This window comes from Choloepus didactylus, chromosome 15, assembly GCF_015220235.1.
Source record: "Choloepus didactylus isolate mChoDid1 chromosome 15, mChoDid1.pri, whole genome shotgun sequence".
Lineage (NCBI taxonomy): Eukaryota > Metazoa > Chordata > Mammalia > Pilosa > Megalonychidae > Choloepus > Choloepus didactylus.
The window spans coordinates 82,863,880-82,883,970 of record NC_051321.1 but is presented as its reverse complement, the minus strand read 5'-3'; the positions used below and the strand labels follow the sequence as shown (position 1 = coordinate 82,883,970).

The 20,091-nt window shown below is 53.4% G+C and overlaps 1 protein-coding gene across 10 annotated transcripts in view; it reads right to left on the bottom strand.

Moving 5' to 3' along the window:
* Nucleotides 1-20,091, bottom strand: part of LDB3 (LIM domain binding 3) — a 68,527-nt gene that overhangs the window by 10,928 nt on the left and 37,508 nt on the right. For 9 of the 10 annotated variants that reach the window (XM_037804566.1, XM_037804567.1, XM_037804569.1 and 6 more), the window contains 5 exons: nucleotides 14,479-14,655; nucleotides 11,205-11,350; nucleotides 4,651-5,041; nucleotides 3,351-3,531; nucleotides 2,637-2,757 (listed from right to left, as the gene is read on the bottom strand). In XM_037804566.1, coding sequence (XP_037660494.1) covers nucleotides 2,637-2,757; nucleotides 3,351-3,531; nucleotides 4,651-5,041; nucleotides 11,205-11,350; nucleotides 14,479-14,655 — 1,016 coding nt within the window. The remainder of the gene's footprint in view (nucleotides 1-2,636; nucleotides 2,758-3,350; nucleotides 3,532-4,650; nucleotides 5,042-11,204; nucleotides 11,351-14,478; nucleotides 14,656-20,091) is intronic. The other variant, XM_037804568.1, reaches the window with a different exon arrangement.

Here is a 20,091-nt window from a genome sequence, read left to right as displayed (position 1 = left end):
AGCAGCGGTTCTCAAATATTAGAATCACCTGGAGGGCTTGTTAAAGCACGGGTTGGTGTGGGGTGAGGGGCAATCTCCAGATTCTCTAATTCAGCAGGCTTGAGGATGGGGCCTGAGAATTTGCATTTCTAACTCACTCCCAGATAATGCTGTGCTGCTGGTCCAGGGATCAGGTCTTAAGACACACAGCCACTGACAACTGACTGAATATCAGAATCACCCAGCTGGGGGTCATGGTACCCCATGCAATGCTGATGCTGTGGTTCTGGGCTTGGCCTGGGAATTTATCTTCTCCCCCAGGTGACCACGGTGCCCAACAAGGCCTGGGAACTGCCTCCACACAGGCACATGTGCGAGGGGCTGAATCTCCCTCCTCTCTTACTTGTATGCAGTGCATCATACTGATAAGGGCCAGCTCATCATTCCAGCCTACTGAAGGTTTCTTGACTCTAGAGCCTATCATTCTTCCAAGGCTGGCTCAGTCTGCAGATTCGACCAGCCCCCCTTCCATGTCTTCTTTCTAGTTATTGATAAAAATGATGACAAGGTCCAAGCCAAGCACAGCGTTCCATGGGATGACATGGGGGACTTCCCTAGAGGATGGCTCCGACATCTATGAATTCTAGGGCATGTCAGCCAACCAGGCATGGCTTACCTAACTGTTGGATCACCTGGTCCCCTTTTCTTCACCTGGTTCATAAGAATTTCATTCTTTACTATATTCAGCAAACATATTACATTCTGAGTCCTCTTTCTAAACTAAAAACTGAATTTTGTTACTTCCTTGCTCAAAACATTTTGATGACTCCCAAATGCTTAAGAAGGTGGTTTTTAAACCGTGTTCCATGGAGAGCCCAACGCATTTGTGAAACCACTCATCTTTATTACCCACTGGCCACGGGCAGGTGCTTTGCTATGAGCTTTGCATGTATTAGCTCAGTGAATCCCCACCTCTGAAGGAGGTTGCATAGACGAGGAACCAGAATCAGAAAGGGTAAGTGCCTTGTCACAGTCACACGCAGGATTTAAGTCCGGTTCTCTCAGGGCGCCTTGGTCTGAGGTTAATCTGCTTCCTTCCTGTTTAGTCTTAATGCTACATCATCCTCCCAAGCAGTGTCTATGCCCTTCCCAGGTCTCCTTACTCAGAATATATCACTTTTGAAAATCTTTTGGGGGGTGGCTACAGAGAGGGGCAGCAGTGGGCAGTGGAAATCTATCATCCTTTCACAAGCCTCAGACACAAATTATGGTTTATCACACTTTATAAAAGTTATGATGCTTTCAGTTGATGAACAATAGCAATTTGCATTGGCAGAACACCACTCTATTAATTGCCGATCATTACCATGTGCTCACAAGAAGGGAAAAGATAGGGGTTCTCTTCTCCCTCTTACAAATATGGACCTTGAGGAACAGAATGACTAAGTGACTTGTTAAGTCAGCCAGTGAGCACTGGAGCTGGAAAGAGAAGTCACCATTATGGAAGACTCCAAGTTTCTTCTATAATTTAGTGTCAGGGAAAAAAACACAACACGTTTTGTTCTGGTTTTTTTTTTTTTTTTTTTTTTTTTTTTCCTTTGAGGAACTAGAATGCTTTCTCTTGTCTGACTTTAAAGTAAACTAATTTACTGTGCTTCTCTTTTGGCCTTAGCTGCAAGGAAATTTGGAGTCACATTTGCTACGCAGCCACTGCAACTCCATTATTCTTCCTCATCAGCAAGCTTGCTTTTCCCTCTTCTACTTGGTGCTCATTCCACATTGCATTGTCTTAGCCTTGATGTCTGCATTACCTTTGTTGAAACCTGCTTCGAATCCTTTTTAGAAAGAGGCAGGCTATGGACAGATGAGTGCAGAGGGTGTGGGTGAGTGAGTGAGTGAGGAGTGAATGGCTGGTTAGCCAGGACTCCCAATTCTCTAACAGACTGCTGTGTCTCCTGAATTTAGGAAAATTTACTACAAATTTCAAGATAACATTTTGGGGGAGAAAGAAATTCTGAACTCAGGGAGATTATACCATAGGAGTGGGGAAGGGAGCCTTACTTTTTCTGGGCTGTTTTACACACCTTCTCTGGTTTATTTCTCAGCCCAGCTCTTAAGGGAGGTATTGTCCCCTTTTTACAGGTCAGGAAAGTGAGGCTCAGCGAGGTTGAGGGGCTCACTTAGTGTTATAAAGGCAGCCCAAGGCAGAGCCTTGGGAATAGAATTTAGGGCAAAGTCCAGAGTTGAGGCTTTTGCAGACCAGACCTTGTGTTCTCCAAATCAAAATAATCTGAAAGGTTTCCTGGGTGGTTCTAAGACACCAACTTCTGATCCACATATTTGATGCAGGGAAGGGAGAAGAAACTCAATGTGTAAAACTCAGCTATAACAACCACCCCCTCCCCTGTCACCCCAGAAAGCTTTAACCAAGTGGGCAGGGGAATAGTTCAACTAACTTCCTTTGTGTAATATTAGCATCATCCTGCCCTTAAAAAAAGTAAAAAGAAAACACAAAAAACTTTTTTCAGAAATGGAGTCTCCTGCTGGTCAGATGTGAGTGGATGTAGGCAGGAGTTCCCTGTGCCTTTCCAGCTCTCCTAGACTGTGGACCTTCACCCCCAAGGGTCCCCTCCGCACCCCCATCTCAACAGGCCTACCTTTCTCGCAGTAGGGCTCCCCGTCTTCCATGTGGAACAGGCTATTTCCAAAGGGCTTCTTGCAGGCTGCACAGACGAAGCAGGTGGTGTGCCACGTCTGCCTCAGGGCATGCATCACTTCCTGGGGGGAAAGAGCTTCAGTTCACGACAGAAAAGTCCAGGGGAGAGAGCGAGCTGGGCCTGACCCCTCTGGTCACATTGTCAGAGCAGGAGAACCCACAGGAAGCAGGCCCTAGACACATGAGGACAGGCCTGGGCTGGAGGAGGGTTTCCCACACATCTGGCATGCCTGCTGCCAGGTCCTATGCGGTGCTTATATGAGCTGTGGTGCTTAATTCCAGCTCAAACTTGGGAGGGAGGTACTGCCAATTGCTGGCATTCTACCAAAGGGGCATCTGAGCATCAAGACCACATGCAGATGAGTGGTGAGGTCAGGCTCTGAAGCCATAACTTGCTTTGCAGAAGCTCCAACAGCACTTCAAGCCGTGTAGACAAAGGCATGTAATCACCTTGTGCTTCAAGTTTGTTTGCTCCCTAGTCCATTGGTGGCAAACCAACTCTCTTCTAGCACAGAAGTGGAATTTTTTTCTTTTTGTTAGCAGCAAGTTCTTGGCTTCCTAATCGGATGGCACCAACTTGGGGGAGGGGGTTAGAGGGGTAGATGGGGGCTGGAAAAAAGACAGGGGTCAGAGGAAGGGGGTGCTGCCCACTCACCCCCATGATTTTGGTGTTGCACTTGGCACAGAGGGGAGCAAAGAACTGCTCATAACACCGCTCGCAGTAGACGTTGTTCTGCTCCTCCACGAAGCACACATCCGCCAGGGAGTTCTTGCAGTAGGCACAGTTGAACTCTTCTGGGTGCCAGGAGCGGCCCATGGCTACCAGAAAGGGGCCCCTGGGGAGGCAGAGAACAGCACCTGCTAAGGCAGCCCCAAACACTTAGGCCCAGATGTTTTAAAAACTTCAACAATGTTCAGACTTGGACCCAATAACTCTGACTTTTGTGACTGTTCTAATGAAATAAAGTGAAATTCAGAGAACATTCCATGCAGAAAGATGCTGACTGTTGGGCCATTTACAATAAAGAGAAATTCAAACATCCCCCAGTGGGGGGCTAGCTAAATGAATTATGGACCATGCATTCAGTTGGCTGCTGGTAATTCCAAGAAAAACAATGATGATGATGGTGAGGATGATGACGGCTAACATTTATTCAGTGCTTATTATTCTATGCCAGATGCTACTCAAAGAGCCTTGGATTGATTAACTATGAAGTGGGTACTATTATCACACCCATTTTTCAGATAAGGAAACTGAAGTACAGGGAGGTTAAGCAACTTGTTCAAGACCATTGGGCTAGGAAGTGATAGACCCAGGACACAAACCTGAGTAGTCTAGTTCCAGATTAGGTGTCACTACACAGGGGGACTATGAGGAAAATTTCTATATTCTGATTTTTACTTTTCTGTATTTTCTAATTCTTCTATAACATGTATACATTATTTTAAAATAAAATACATTTTCATATATATATGCATAACACACACACACACTGCATTCAACACAACCACCACCCATTGATCCCTGGTTTTCAGCGTGAAATGACTTGTTTTCATTTCAGTGCTCACCCCTGAGCAGCACGGACCTGTCTGTGGAAAGACCCAGAAGCAACCCTAGAGGAAAGCGGGTTCAAAACCTGCACTGTCAGCCAGCTTGCAACGTGCCCAATAAACCTACTGATGATTCCCAGAGCCCAGCCTTACCCGAGGGGGAGCTCCTGGCACCAGGCACTGTGCTGGGAGCTTCACCCACTTGCCTCATGGAATCCTCCCAGCTCCCTTGGAAAGTGGGTGTCACAGAGGTATGGAAGCTAAAGCTCAGAGACGGTCAGATCACAGGGCAAGCCAGACGGCCAAGAGGCGGCCCTGCCAGTGTTCTCTCCCCAACACTCCCCGCAGATCTCCTGCACCCCCACCCTTCCAGTACGCAGCACCCCAGCACAGCTGGACCCTACCGGATGATGCTGTTGCAGTGGCCGCAGAGTGGAGTCCGGCTGCTGGCTGGGAAGCGCTCGGCCCTCTGGACGGTGCCCCTGGCCAGAGGTGACACTTGGGGACCCGAGAAGGCTGGGCCCCCCCGGGGCAGGGGCTGCTTGCTGATGGAGGTGGTGGTCTTTCCAGGGGCAAACTTCTGGGAGAAGCTGTCATCCGTCACCCAGGGTGGGCGGCTGGCATGCTCCACAAGGCCCCCACTGTAGGCGGCCGAGGGGGTTGGGGTATAGCTTGGGGCAGATGAGGGGGTATAGGCCGGTGCAGGGGAGGAGGAATAGGTGGGGGCAGGCGAGGGGGTGTAGGCAGTTGGGCTGTAATTGGCCCCTCGGGAGGGGCTGTAGGTAGAGGCAGGCACTGCAAGCCAAAAAGACCCAAAGAAAACTGTGTCAGCAATTCATTCAACCCAGATTCCCCCACCCCCAGCCAGAAAATGCAAAAGGTGACTTGAATGTTAGAGCAGTACAATTCCAATTTTCATAGGAGACACGTTTCTGAACTTCGTGGTGCCCCAGATTTTAATTTGCAGTAGGGAGCCACGGGAGATAAAGAGCAATGTGGGTAGAGCCCTCCGGAGCTTGGACTGGGAAAGGGATTTAGCTATAAATACCTGCAGCTGTGCAGAGTGGGGCTCGGCCAGCAGGCAGTGGGAGTGGGGAGCTGGGCAAGGCTCACGTCTGGGCCCGGGAGAGGGTGGGAGTGGCCCAGCCCGGCCTTGACTGGAGGATGCCTTCAGTTGCTCCTTGCATCTTAAGAGCCTCAACTGGCACAAGCTGGCCAAACCTGGACCCAGTCCAGCCCATGGGACAACGGAGATGGCTTAGCAGCTGGGTGTTCAGGTTCAGATTTAGCCACAATTGTTTTTTTTTCCTTGAAAAACAGCTCAGCTTGATTTGTATGGGGGGAAATTCTATCTTGGTGTGATTGGGAATCGAAGGAGTCATTCAGTGAGCCTGGGCAGGGATGCTGGGGTCCCAGCCCAGGTCTAGCTGCTCACTGGGCCTGAGTTCTCCTCCCCTGGGTACCTGTGTTCCCCCATATCACTTTGGTGGAAACAGAGAGTGCACCCCAGTGATGGTGTAGAGGTTACCTAGGAAGTCAGAGGGTTAGGGAAGAGAATGCAGCTGCTCCACTTCTCAAACGCCCTTGTCCAGCTCCCTGGGAGCTGAAAATCTTTTGGGGGGCAGTGACACAGAAAGATCTTTGCAGCTGCTCACCCAAAGCCCTCCGAAGCCTGGGACCTCAAACTCCCAGGTTTCTGAGTGCTCCAGGCCTCCCCCTGTGCAGCCAGCTGGCCGACCCAGCTGCAGGACATCCTCTTCCAGTAAGGGAGGTTCCAGAAGCCTCACCTCGGCGCACAATCTGCTCCTCTTGGAAAAGGCCTCATCCCCCCATTTTGGGAAGCATGTTGGGGCGGCCTCCCTCCCATCCCTGAGCTGGTCCAGGCAGGTTGGACTATGCCGTGGTGTTCTAAGGCCGGCCTCATGTGAGAGGACAGCCTTCCCCAGGGCCCAGCCTGCGGTCCTCCCACCCTGCCCGGCTCCTCTGTGTCTCCCCCACTGCTCCAACTCAGTGCCTTCTACTCTCAAGACCCAGGACGACCAGCCCCTCAGAGATGGGCAACATGGAAACCCCTGGGCCAGGGGCAATGGTGACCAGGCCTGTGTTTCCAAGGCCAAAACCCTCCACAGTCCTGTTTCCCAAAAGTCATCCTGGGAATCATGCTGGCCTCCCAAGGTAAAACTCCTCACCATAAGGAATCTTCTTGCCTTTTACTAAGGGGTGTGCTTGCCACGTACAGATTTTCTGGGTCTGTCCTTACATTTTCCCCTTCTACAGATGAGGTCACTGGGGCTCAGACAGAGCCAGGAAGTGGCAGAGTGAGTCTCCAAAACCACTCTATCACCCCACCAGTCCCACTTCCAGATCTTGGTACCTGTGGATGTACCCTCTCCTCAGCATGTCATAGAGGAAGCACGTCCCATGCTCTGGCACGCAGCACAGCCACCGAGAGCCCTGTGGTCAGACACCAGCTCTACAACTCCTGGGCTGTGTGTCCTTGGGCCAGTCGACATCCTTAACATCTCTGAGCCTTAGTTTCCTCTTCTGACAACAGCGATAATAATTCTTAGCACCTCACAGGATTATGAGGAGGATTAAGGGCGAAAAGAAATCTAGAGTGTTCAGCCTAGCATCTGGTACAGCGTGCGTGTCACTCAGATGTTAGTGTTTTCTCAGGGTTGGGATAAAGTGTCAGCTCATGTTATGGCCTAGGGGCCACTGAGGGAGCGCAGCCCAGGTGGACTGTGGGATGTGGGCATAGGGTGAGAGATGTGACACCCTGAGGTCAGATACCCTGAGACTGAGTCCACCTGCCGGCGGTGGCACTCAGGACAACCCCTGCCTGCCTCGTGGGGAGTGGTGGCACCCACAGAAGCGACACGGTGCAAGCCTTTTATAAATGTGAAAAGCCCAAATCTGATATGTTGTCACCCTCCCTGACAACCTTGCATGGCTCCCAAACGCCGAGAGCAGAGGGTCTCAAAATACTGGAGTCACGGGTGGTGGAGGTGGGGAGAGAACCTCAGGGCAGCTCCGGCCCTGTTACATATACCGGGGCTCTGGCAAGATTTTGTTTCCTTTTGTAAAGCAAGTCTCTCTGCCAAAATGGGTTTCAAAAACAAAAGCCCTAATCTCACGCTGTCCAGTACAGTAGCCCTATGTAGCCATTAAGCACTTGAAATGTGGCTAGTTCAAACTGAGGAGTGCTAGAAGTAAAACACACCAGATTCTGAAGTCTTGGTATGAGAAACAAATATAAAATATCTCACTAATAATTGTTTTCTGTCGCTTAGATGCTGAAATAATATTTTGGGTATCCTGGGTTAAATGAGATATATTGTTAAAATTAACTGCATTTGCTTCTTTTTACCTTCTTTTAAGGTGGCTTCTAGACAATTTATTTCTACCGGAGGGAGGGGCCTGGAGTCACAGCCATGGCTAAGGTGCACTGCCAGCTTGTGTGCCAGTTAAAGGACCTGAGTTATTTCACGAATCACAGTGCCATCCAACAAAGGAGATAATATTTTTCATGCTCTTTTTACTGATGAGGAATTGAGGCACAGAGAGCTTAAGCGATTACCTCAGAATCAGCCAGCTAGTGAACTACCTAGACCCCCTCTTAGCCACTCCCTGGGCTGCAAAACCAGCTCAGCACCCGCTTTGGAAATCGCGCCCTACCTCACCTACTTTGCCTCCTTCCAGCAAATACTACCCCTACTCCCTCTGCCTGGCAGTCATTGTTTCTCCCCTCTGTTAAGACTTCCCGACTTCCTGATCCGAGGCCCCCCACCCCCACCCCATCTCCGCCTTCTCTAAACCCCTACAAGGCTAAGGTCACACAGCAGGTGAGAGGCAGGCCCGAATCTGGGGCCTGGGTTGGCTGTTTCCTTGCGGGGGTGGGGTGGGGGAGGGGAGCTACTCCCCCATAGCTGCAGGCCTTCCCTTCCTCTCCAGCCTGGCTCGGCAGCTTCCCTCCCCTCATCGCGTCCTGCGGGGTGAGGGTGAGGGTGAGGTGGGGAGAAGAGCTGCTTCTCAGTCCTCTTGCCTCGGCGCCTTTCAGCCGGGCGGGCCCGCCACCCCCAACAGGCCAGGAGAGAGCCCTGATATCCCATCTCGGGGCCCCGGGGTGTTGCTATTTGTGCGTGACGGAATGAAGTCCGTCCAAATTAGAAGGTGATATTTCATCTCTAATTGGCAAGTTCAAAAGGGCCCTATCGCACACGGAGGCCTCGGGAATGTGTAATTAAACAAGGTGATTTCTGACTCATTCCAGCTCGGGCCTGGCTCCACGCGAGGACCGCGGCCCCCACCCGGCCCGCGGGGCCGACGTGGCCGTCCCGAGCGCGCGGAGCCCTCCCCGCCCACGGCGCACCGGGCCCAGCCTCCGCGCCGCCCGCCGGCTCCCGGGCCCCAGGTGTTCTGGGAGCGGCCGGCCCGGCCCCGGCGCCAGCGATAAGATCCGGGCTGCGGACACAGCCCTCGGCCCGGAGGAGGCCCCGCGGGTTGCTGCGCCCTCTCCCGGGCCGGGGCGCTGCGGGGCCGCGGCTCCCTGCTCTCTCCCGGCTAGGGTCTGCGGAGCCCGGGAAAAGAGGGGAGGGGAGAGGAGGGGAGAGGAGGGCAGAGAAGGGGAAAGGAGGGGGGTCGGCCGACGGTCCCCGCTTCTCCTGGGCCAGCTGCCAGCCGCCCCCAGACACCCTCACCGGCGGCCGGGCCTCCCCGGGGCAGAGGGAGGTGGAGGCAGACCGTCTCCGGCGCGCCCGCCCGCCCCCTTCCCCGCAGGCAGGAATGAGTTAACGTCTGGACGGCCTGAGAACGGCGCGGAGGCAGAGGCCCCGGGTACCCCGTCGCGCCCCGCCCGCCCGGGCCCCAGCCCGCGCCGGAGCAGTTAACACACGGAGGCAGGGGCGCAGGATGGGCCCGGCCGCCCCCTAGCGGGCCGACCTGGAAGGGCGGCGGCGGGGCGGGAGCGACGAGGGCCGCGACACGCCCCGGAAAGTGCCTCCTTGCAGGGCCCGCCTGGGAGGGGATGCCCGCCAGTGCTTGGAGGGAAATGCCCTCCTTGTCCCCCGACCAGGGCTCGCCGCCCCCTTCCAAACTCCTCTCCACCCTCCGCCCTGTGTTCCCGTCTCAGCAGGAGCAGCCGCGTCCACCCGCTTGCACGAGCTGAAAACCGCGGTCCAGCCGAGATGCTTGGCCATGGCTGCCCGCTGCAAAATCCTGGGGATTTTTAACCTCAGAAAGGTCCGAACGGGCAGAGAAGAACACCTCCTGGCAGCCAGGCACTGTACTAAAGGCCCTTTTTTTTTGTTTTTTGGTTTTTTTAGTCTTGATAATGTGCGGTGCGTGTAGTATCAATCCCCATTTTTCAAATGAGGAAATCCAGGCTGGGGAGATGAAAAGTCCTTTGCCTTAGATGGTGGCGCTGGCCTCGGCAGGGAGTCTGCTGCTCAAGCAGCTCCTGCCACCCACCCTCAACACCGCTGTCAGAATGGGCTCTAGAAAACACAGCCCCACGCCTGAAATCCAAGTCCCCCAAGCAAGGCCTTTCCTGACTCGGTGTCTGTCTCAACTCCCCTGCGCTCCAGCCACAAATACCCACTGGTGTCTGGCCCTGCTCCTTAGCAGGACAAGCCCTGGGCCTCCACATGTGCTGTCCTTTTGTCCCCCTGGCTGCTTAGCAAACTTTTACTTTCTTGCAAGGCATTGGGGAGCCTTCTCTGCTCTCCTCAATGTTCCCTTACAATTAACTACCTCATTCTTTCCCAAATCCTAAACCAGTCATTAACTTCCTCACTCCATCATTTTAAACATATAGTAAAATGGGATGTATGCAATAATTGGGGTTGGGGGGATGGGGGGATAGGAGGAAATTTGATAAATGGAAAATCTTTATTACTTTCCATAAATTCAAGATGGCTATAAAGATAAAGACGTGATAGTACAATGCTTTCAATGAAAAGCGTGTGCCCACCTAAAATCCTATCTCACCATCCCTGGAGTGGGCACTGGGGTCCCTCTCTGGGAGTCCCTGTGATCCACCACCCCTAAGCTCTCCTCACAGCCTCTCCCCTCCCACTCCCCCACTGCCTCTGTGTCCCTTACCAGCACTCTTTCATTCATTTCTTCTGTACTCACTTCTTTGCTGACTAGCAACTCTGCGCCTGGCTGGAGTCAGATGCTGGGGACACAGTGGCGGATACCCACCACAGCCCTGCCCTCCTGCAGTGCAGAGGCAGGCAGGAAGGGGTGGGGGGTGCAGGGAGCTCTCCTGTGGGTACGCCCTAGAGACCAGGGCCCACAGGACCTTCCCCCAGCCAGGGCTTGACCCTGGCTCCCTGGGAAAATACCTGCTCCTTGAACAGTAGCAGGCAGGCAGGTGCAGCCTGAGAATTGTGCTCAGCGCTGGGAGGGGAGCCTGACTTTGCCTATGCAAAAGGGAGACCTGTCCCTGCGAGGGGACCCTGGGTAGTGATGAGAATGAGGGCCACTTCCTGCCCCATCACACTAATTCTCCAGGGTTCCAGTTATCCTCTGCTTCAACTTGAGGACACCAAAGTCCAAACGGTTGCATAGCTTACCAAGGGTCACCCCGTGATGCAGTAGTCTATCTAGCCTACGTTATTTTCGTTATAGCTGCCTGTCCTCTGGCTTGGACCAGAGCCTAGACTCATATGGAGGAAAAAGCTCCACCCTCTCTCTGCTCACCTTCAGCCTGGGAACCCCAAGCCAGGAATACCCCCCCTCCGTAGGACAAGGAGGCTCCATCCCTACCTGGCACTGCCCACCTGTCTCCCCAAGGCCAGATGCAGACTCCATAGAATTCTGGTCCACAACTGGGGGAAGGAGGGCTGAGCCTCACTAAGAGGGGCTCGCTGACCACTCTCCTTCTGGGGATGTGGCCTTGGGGCTGATCTTGTGCCCAGCCTGGACAGCCTCCCCTCTCGCCTTGCCCTCTCACCTGGCTGGTAGACAGAAGGCCGGATGCTGGCAGTGGTGACAACCCGGGGCTTGGGTGCAGGGGCGGCTGGGGCCTGGCGGTAGCTGGTGTGGGCGGCTGGTACGGGGGAGGAAGCCGCTGCAGAGCTGTGGGTGGAGGCCTGGGGCCTGGAACAAGGGGGTTCGAGTTAGCAGCCAGGACAGCCTCTCCCAGCCTTGGGGCTGGCAACCAGGGCGGTTTGGAGCCTCTGTGAGGAGGAAACCCGACACAGCTGTCCTGGGTTGCTGCCAGAGGCTGTGAAGGAAAGGTCATGGGGTCTTAGAGGGGTGGGAGCTGCTCCTTGGGTGGCATGGCTGTGAGCCTGGCTAGAGCAGCAGAGACCCCTCAGGAAAGGCAGCTCACTGCCGGTGACACAGCCTGGGAGACATGTGGGAAACCAGGGAGACAGATGCCAGTGTGGGCTAAAGCCAGAGGGAGCAGCGGTGGGAGCCAGGCCCCCTCAGCCTCAGACACCTGGTCTCTTCCCCTCCCCCTCCCCTTTCTATTTTTGTTGGAGCAGGACAGCAACATCTCAGGTTTCTGAGCAAGAGTGCTCCCGAGGGCTCATGGGAAGCAGCCCCCCCCACACACACACACACCACACACACCACACACACCTCTCTTCCATGTAAAAGGCTGGCTGTCCTTTCCCCAGAGCAGCCTTTACCCAAGTCATGGCCCAGGGACCACGGGACCAAGGAGATGAAAATAAGTTTCCCTCAGGAAATGCTGTATCTGGCCTCTCCTCTTAGACAGTCATAATATCCTAGGCTAAAGGCTCTCAGAACTCCTCGAGTTAAGCAGCCCATTTAACCTTATCTGACCCAGCGTTTCCCCGTATCATTTGTCTGTCAAGCTCTCTCTTCCTTTAAAAATGATGCTGGCATTACAGGACATACCCCTGCTGCCCCCACTGCACCATCCACATCTTTTAGGGCCCAGTGGGGATGATGTGACCACACCTTGGGCAAATGGGTCATTGAAAGGGGTGCTGCAGAAGTGACATCAGCCCGCAGCTTCCTGCTTTCCTTCTACCTGTCCCCCACAGGCCCAGGGGTCTGCCCATCCCAAGCCCTGCTGACCAGACCTGTAGGATGAGGGGGTACCTTCCCCTCTGGGGCTCTGGGAGGGGGCTGGTCTTGGGCTAAGGACCTGCTGCCATGCTCCTGAGCAGATCCAGAGGGGCCTGCCATGCTGTCCCAAGCGACATGAGTCTCTGAGAGCCAGTGTTCCAGATCAGGAAGACTCCTCGCCCTTCCAAGTTGCCAAATTGCCATGCTTCTGGTTGAGTGAGGCCATTGTCCTCCCCCCCATCCCCAGGCCAAGGTGCCCTCCCTCCTCTGGAAATACCTCTGGGCTAAGACGAGAGGAGTAGGAGCCTCAATGGAAGAGGAAGAGACAGTGTCCAAAGAGCCCCTGGGTGCCCAGTGTCCACTGTGGTGGGAGAAGGCCAAGGGCCCATGGGACTTGGCCAGACTCCCACTTTGCCAGCATCCCAGGAGTTGTGGTCTGTGTCAAGGATTGGTGATGGGGGAAAGTGGAGGCTTAAGGCACCCAGTGGGAATTCTGAAGCCACGCTCCAAGGAAAGGCTGGGGGCTCAATTTGCCTTCCACTGGCTCCCTCTGGCTCCATTCTACCCTGTGGGCAAGGAGGGGAAGTAGCTGGGCCCAGGGTGTGATGCCCTGACCTCTTCTGCTCCAGCCTGCTTCCCGCTGGGCAGCCCCTGGGACCCTCTCCAAGCACTACCCCAGCCCCAGCTCTCTCGGCAAGACAAAGAGAAGGAAGGGACACCTTGTTGAGAGAGTCCCAAGGGTTCCAGGAGCTCTGCAGTGGCCCCAGGACACAGAGGCATGCAGACTGGGCCTGGAGGCGGCCCTTGAGCAGACGCTAGAGGCCCAAGACTCCAGCATCCAGAGCTCCCCCATCCAAACTGCGAGGGAGGTCTTTTCCCCCCGACAACAGGGACATTTCAGCGCCCCAGAGATCTGCAGATCAACTTCTTACTCTCCTTAAAGTTGTGCCTTGGTGTAGGTAGCACGACCCTTACAGGAAGAGGAGAAATAGCTTGCTGAGTCCCCCATTCTCCCCACCGCCCCACTTCCTGACCCAGGATGCAGGGTCCCAACGATTCCTGCAGGACCAGGGCCAGGCTCATCCTTGAGGCTTGAACTGAGCCGGAGAAAAGCTGGGCCTGGCACAATGTGGGCCATTGTGAAGCCTGAGGGTCGGGGGGACAGCAGGCAGGCCTCCAGCTACTTTGCGCATCCTCAGTCCCACCTCAGGCAGCACACAAACCTGTGCACCCCGACGCAGACAGAAACATCCTCACCAGCAAAAACCCTGGGTGGATGGTCTATGGGAGGCTGGAGAAGCTGCAATCTGACCCCAAACACCAACTTGATGGTTCCACAAAGCTCAGAAAGAGAGTTGGGCCCCCCTGGGCTTGTTATACTACCTCCAGGATGACCTGTCCAGCCTGCCCCATCTCCTTGCACACACACGCATGCACACGTGCACACACACACTCTTTGGTCTCTGCCTTGCTGGGGAACTAGGAGGGAATGCAGTAACCCGCCATTCTTGTGATCATTTAAGAGGCATGTCTGCGAGTGAGGTGTTTTATGCACATTTTTTCTATCACCCTACAAAACAGGTGTTGTGCTAAACATCTTAACAGATGAGGAAACTGAGACTCAGAGAGACTGTCACTTTCTCAAGGTTCCAGATAGAAGTGGTGGAGCAGAGATTTAAATTCCATGACACCAGGTGCCTCTTGAGTTAACACCTTAGAAGGGGAGGAGGGCAAGTTAATGGCTGAACTCCATCTGACCAAATCTGCTGCCTCCTCCAGGATTTCCCCAGCTCCTGTGGATGACTTTCATTCTCCCTAATCTGACTTCCGCAACACAGACTTTCCACATAGAGCACTAAGCATTGAAAACACCATCTCCCTTTGTCATCTAGCTTTGGATGTGGGTGACTGTCTCCTCTCTCACTAGAGTATTAGCCCCTTGGAGACTGCATGACATATGTCTCTGCTTCTGTCCTTGGCCACAGGCTCCTTTAACACCTCCAGCTTTCTCTTCACACTTGCACCCAGTGGGGTTGGCCTTGGCTTTCCTCCTGGCCCCAGGGCCCCCACCACCCCGATGGACATTGCTGAGGCACAGGACGCAGCTGCTGACAGTTGGACCCCCGTTGTTCTTTCCTATCTCCCTTCCCCTTGGTCAGGGCCAGCAACTGTAGGCCAGTTACCTGGGACTGTCTGCAGGGCTTGAGACTGCGGCGGTGGCAGTGGCAGTGTTGGTGGCAGCTGCAGCCAGGGGTGGCAAGGCAGTGCTGGGAGAGGCAGTAGCAGGCGGCTGGGCAGAAGCGGGCAGCAGCGGGGTGGCGGCGTGGCTAGTGCACACTGGAGCATGCTCAATAGGGGTGCTGATGAGATGGACCGAAAAAAGAAACAGGTCAAGGGGGCCCTGGACCTTGCGGGCCTCTCTGCATGGGGGTGGGCGGCAGCAGAAGAGGCAGGCTGGGCAGAACGGCCACTGGTACTGCAAACGGAACAGTGACCTCAAGAGGGCATGTCCTCCAGGGCAGAGGGACACTTTCCCGTGAAGCAGCCCCTGCAGGATCCTGGGAGCATGGGTCTCAGACCACAGGGAAGGGCAGGGATCTTGAAAGGCATCACGTACAGAAAATATTCTCAATCTTGGAGGGAGTTTTTCCCTCCATTTTTCACTATTTCCGAATTTTTTCAGCATGTATTATCAAAACACAGTGTGGGCAATTAAGTTTATTCTTCAGAAACTTAAATCCTCTAGAGAGCTCCTATGCCAGCTAAGACCCAAAACCCAGAAGCAATACCCTCTTCAAGAACATCAACCAGATGCGTCCTCTTTTCCCATAATGTCAACTCCCCTTTACAACATGAACAAGTTAGGGTGGTCACTGCCTAGACATCCCTGAAGATTGGGAAAGGGATTAAACTAGAGGAAGGGGTAACAACAGACAAGATGGAATCTAACAAAGGATTATGAATACTGAATCTCTATACAATTTTCTTTTTCTTAGCTGCTATGGTATTAGAATAGTTAGAAGGAAAGAACCTGGAACTGTAACCCATAGCATTCTTTGAAATTTGCTCTATAGCTACTTGTAAAACTGTAATTTGAAAGTTGTCACCTTTTTGTATATATGTTATATCTCACAATAAGGAAATAACTGAAACGATAGTACTGTTATAATATTTTTGGTAATTTCCTATAAAACTACATGTTAAATCGTACTTTGAAAGTTATCACCTTTTTTGCATACATGTTATATTTCACAATAAGGAAATAACTGAAATTGTGGAACTGTAACCCATAACATTCTTTGGAATTTGTTCTCTACCTGTTAAATTGTACTTGGAAAGTTATCACTTTTATTTACATATGTTATACTCCACAATAACAAATATGATTTTAAAAAAAACACAGTGTGGGGAAATAACAGATTGAATTATCAACCATAGTTCCTTCTCCTGTTTTCTTTTCCTTTTGCCCTTCCCCATTTAGTCAGGGACATGCTTTGCCTTCAGGAATGGATGATACAGCAAAATAAAGAGGAGGTAAGACATTTGAGTGTCAAGGGTTTAGGCTGTGGGGCTGTGAGAACATGGGCTTCAGGCTCCAAAGGACTCAGAGTACCCACAGTGCATTGGAAGATGGATGAAAACTAACCTTCTGCCACAAAAATCAGGTTTTTATGGGCCAAGAAGGGACAAGGTGGTGGTGGTGACGGGCACCTGTGCCTCTTTTCCGAGTAAACCCTGGGATAGCGGCAGGACCTCCAGGTCCCCCATGCCCAGAGTGGCCTCGGGGCCAGAGAGGGTTTCCTGCACACCCCGAGTGACATGGACGTGGTCCTGAAAGGCTCACTCACTGGGGACGGGAGAGGTGGCTGCTCTGCCGGTGTGGGCCAGTGTGCCCAGACAGGGTGAGGGTATCCCAGCTGCTGCCAGCACACGCAGACCCTGACCTGAGACCAGACGCCACGCATCCCCATCCCGGAAGCCTTGGCATTCTATGCCTCTTTCCCAGAACCATTCCAGGGAAGAGAGGTGCAGTCAGAGCCTGTGTGGACTGGGCATAAATTTCTGCCGCTTGTGAAATGGGGCCGAGAATACAAATTATATGACAAGAAAGCAAAAACTGTCCATTCTTCGCTCGTTTGGGTCTGTGGACTAAGATTTGTATCTGCTATGGCCACAACAGGATAAATGCAACTCTTATAAGTGGGAATAACTTTATTTTCCCATATTAGAAAGGTAACTCAAGAGTCCTAAGACCTCCCATGTATCAACCTCCTATTGTGCGCCAGGTGTTATGTCTTTAAATCCTTACAACAAATCCCTGATGTATTAACTCTATTTAATAGGTGAGGAAGTAGAGACTGAGAGAATTCAATTGCTCAAGGTCTTAGAACTTATCGGCAGTGACTGCAGGATGTGATAAAGGGTCTTTTTGATTCTGAAGCCTTAACCAGGACCTCAAGGAGTCCCTCCTGAAGGAAGAAAGAAACCACCTGTTGTGATCAACCAAGTAGAAGCTTTCCCCCATAAAAGTCACTATTCTGATTTGGAATAATTAGAATAATACAATAGCGTCCTTCCATTGAGGGCTTACCCTGTGCAACACATGCACAGACATTAATTCCCTTTGATCATTCCAACCTCCCTGGGCAACTGGTTTCATGATCCTCATTTTAAAGATGAGGAACCTGAGGTCTGCAGAGATTGAGTCTCTGGACAAACATCAGGCACCTGCCAAGTGAGCCTTACTGTGTGGACAAATCCCCCAAGGGATCTTGTTAAAGTGCAGCTTCTGGTTCAGCAGGTCTGGGCGGGGCTGAGGGTCTTGCAGCTCTAACAAACTCCCAGGAGCTGCTGTTGGTCCGGGGACCACACTTTGAGTAGCAAAGGGCTACCAAGATCCTTCCCAGGTAGGAATGTGAGAGGGCCATGATCTGTTTACCAAAGCATCACAGAATATTCTCCTCCATCCAGCGAGGCGTGCAGTACGGAAAGGCAGGAAATAGCACAAGAGGGTCAGGGAAGAAGGGAGCTGAGGAAGCACAAGACCACGGGTAGACTGCTCCATGGAAGGGTGCACCATTCTCTGAGTCTGCAAGGAGAGCATCTGCAATGCACAAAGGGCGGTGGCCCCGGCTTATTGGTTCATAGAGGGACCTAGGGCAGCCCAGCTCACAGGCCTGCAGCAGTGGTCCTTCCACGAAGTTGTTCATCCACCCTCCATGAAAGAACCTTGCTTCCAGAAGCCATGCCCATGATGCAACTGCTGCAGAGAAGGAGCTGCAGGCCACAAAGCCAGGCCCCTGAGCTGGCTGCTCAGACCCTCCTTCAGCATGGGCCAGCATGGTCTCGGAAGGCCCAGGCTGACCCAGACATTCAGTCTCCTTTGTCTGCCTCTCTCTGAACCCACTGCATGCTTCTGGTGGGCCACTGGGAACTGAGAACACTGCACGGGTCAGGAGTGGTGAAAATGTCTGGGCTGCGGAAAATATCCTGCAGAACAAACAGGAAGTTGGCTTTGCCTGTTCCCTTTGCTCGAATTCGCTTACCTGCCACTCTCCTGGCCATAGCTCCAAATGAACCCTGGAATCCTGGAGCTGCAGCTGGAGCTGGCCGTGAGCCCTAAAAAAATTCAACATCTACCACACGGCTTGGACAAAGGTCACTGCTGGAGAATGCATGCATGTGTATGAGCTGAGTGGTGCAGCAGTCAGGACCTAGGCGGGGGGGGGAGGGGCAGTGCACTGAAGGACATCCAGAAGGATCTTGGATTCTTGTCCAGGTCAGTTCCTGCCTGAAGTTCGACAAGCCCCCAGGAACCCAAAAAGGGGGCATCAGAGAGCAAGCTGATTCCATGGATTCCATGGTTGTCTCCTGAATTGGTCATAAGTCACTTTAAACATTTAAGCAAAAACCAAACCACACCAAACTCTACTCAAATGATCATGGCTGCAAGAAGAGGGTGTGGCCAGAAGAAGCAACACACCCTGGCCCCAACCCCCTTGTCAGTTCATGTCTCCCCTCAACTCAGTAGGCATCAAGGTGGGTTGGTGTGAGGCCCTTGGTGGTGGGAATGGTGCTGGCTGATGGTGTTATTGATGGCAACAATATCATGTGTGAAAAGGATAGGGGAAGTGCTGGTGGTGCCAGGTCTTGGGCTCTGTGGTCATCGGGCTCAGGCTGGTGGCATTGATCGGTACTGATGGTGCTGGCAGTGGGTGCCATTAGCGGGGCCATGATGTGTCTGTGTCTAGTGGCGGTGATGGTGGCAGCAGGGTTGTGGCTGGCCCTTGTGCTCGTTAAGATAGTGGAATATGAAAATCTCTGTTGATTGGATGATGAAAGAACATTGGTCAAGCAGTTGGTCCTGAAACTGCTCACACTGCCACCCCTCCCCAGTCTGTGTCCCATCCGGCCTCCTGGAGCCCAGACCACATCCCTTTGCAGGCTGGCTGCTATGCTGCATGGCTCCAGGGGCCTGTTGACACTGTGGTCTATGCAAACGGCACCCCTCTGGAACCCCGCTGCATTCAGCTATCCCCAGAGGCTGCAGCATGAGTGGTGCCCTCCTCCTCACCTCTGCAATGTGCACTAGTGCCACACTGCCTTTGGAAAAAAATCCCAAATCCTGCAGCCTGGAATTCCAGATCCAGACCACTCGAACCACAACATCCTCAGCATTCCCTCCATTCCAGCCCAAATGATTCACTTGGGGTTCTGGGACACCCCATGCTTTCATCAGCATCTCTGACCCCTCTGCTTAGAGTATTGCCCAACCTTCCCTAGCTGCATGTGCCCAAATGCCAACCATTCTTGAAGACCAGACACACAACCCCTTCCTCCAGGAAGCCCTCCCTGATCCTCCAGTCGGAGAGGTGCTCCCTGAGTCAGAGCCAACATCCTACGACAGAGTCCTCAGCCTGGCTCACGGGCAGCCACGTATGTCCACATTGGCCATTCCACACCCCTTGAGCACGTTCCAAGCAGCCAGGCATGGTGCCACAACAAATGCCCTCAGATGCAATGTGCTGAATTCAAAGAGCTTTAGGTGGACCACTGGTCTGGGCCACCCAAGGGGCTGCAGGCAGGGACCTGAGATTTCTGGGAAGGCCCAGGCAGGCTGGAAAGCAAACTAGAGCCCTTCAGGGCTTCCAGAGGGATCCGGCAGGTTGGGGGGTGGGGATGGGGCCGCAATCCAGCCAGCACTGAATGACTGGCTCAGGCCCTCTGCCAGCCTCACCTGCTTGGGACCTCCGTGCATGGAGGCCCCGGCCCCATGACCCACCCTTGGGTCTTGGAAGGCCTTGGTTAAAGGGCAGCTAACTCTGGGTGTGTTCCAGGAGGTCTTGATGCAGAGAAGAGTTACCCCCTTCCCCACCCCCTGGGTCCCCCAGCCAGGGCAATGCCTGCCTAGTAGTCAGACTGCTGCAGGCAGGAAGAGGTGGGATGCTGAATTAGAACAGGCCAGTGAAGGGCTTTGGGGACCATCCCGGGGTGGCTGGGCAGGAGAGAGCAGCCGCCCTGGCCAGCCCCTCCAGATGGGATTGCTAAGGTCCCTGGAGGCAGAAAGGAAGCCTGTGCCCAGGCAGTGAGGGTGGGAACCAAGGCTCCAACCCAGTCCAGCTGACAGGGACAGGCCCCAGGGTCTGCCTTTATTTGCTAAGTGCTATTTGGTCTGATGTTCTTGGCTTGGGAATCCCTGGCATCTGGGACCAGGCAGATGGGTAGGCGGGTGGGTGGGGCGCTAGTTGGAGGCTCCCGGCTCGGCAGGAGGTGCACCTTTCCCACCTGGCTGTCAG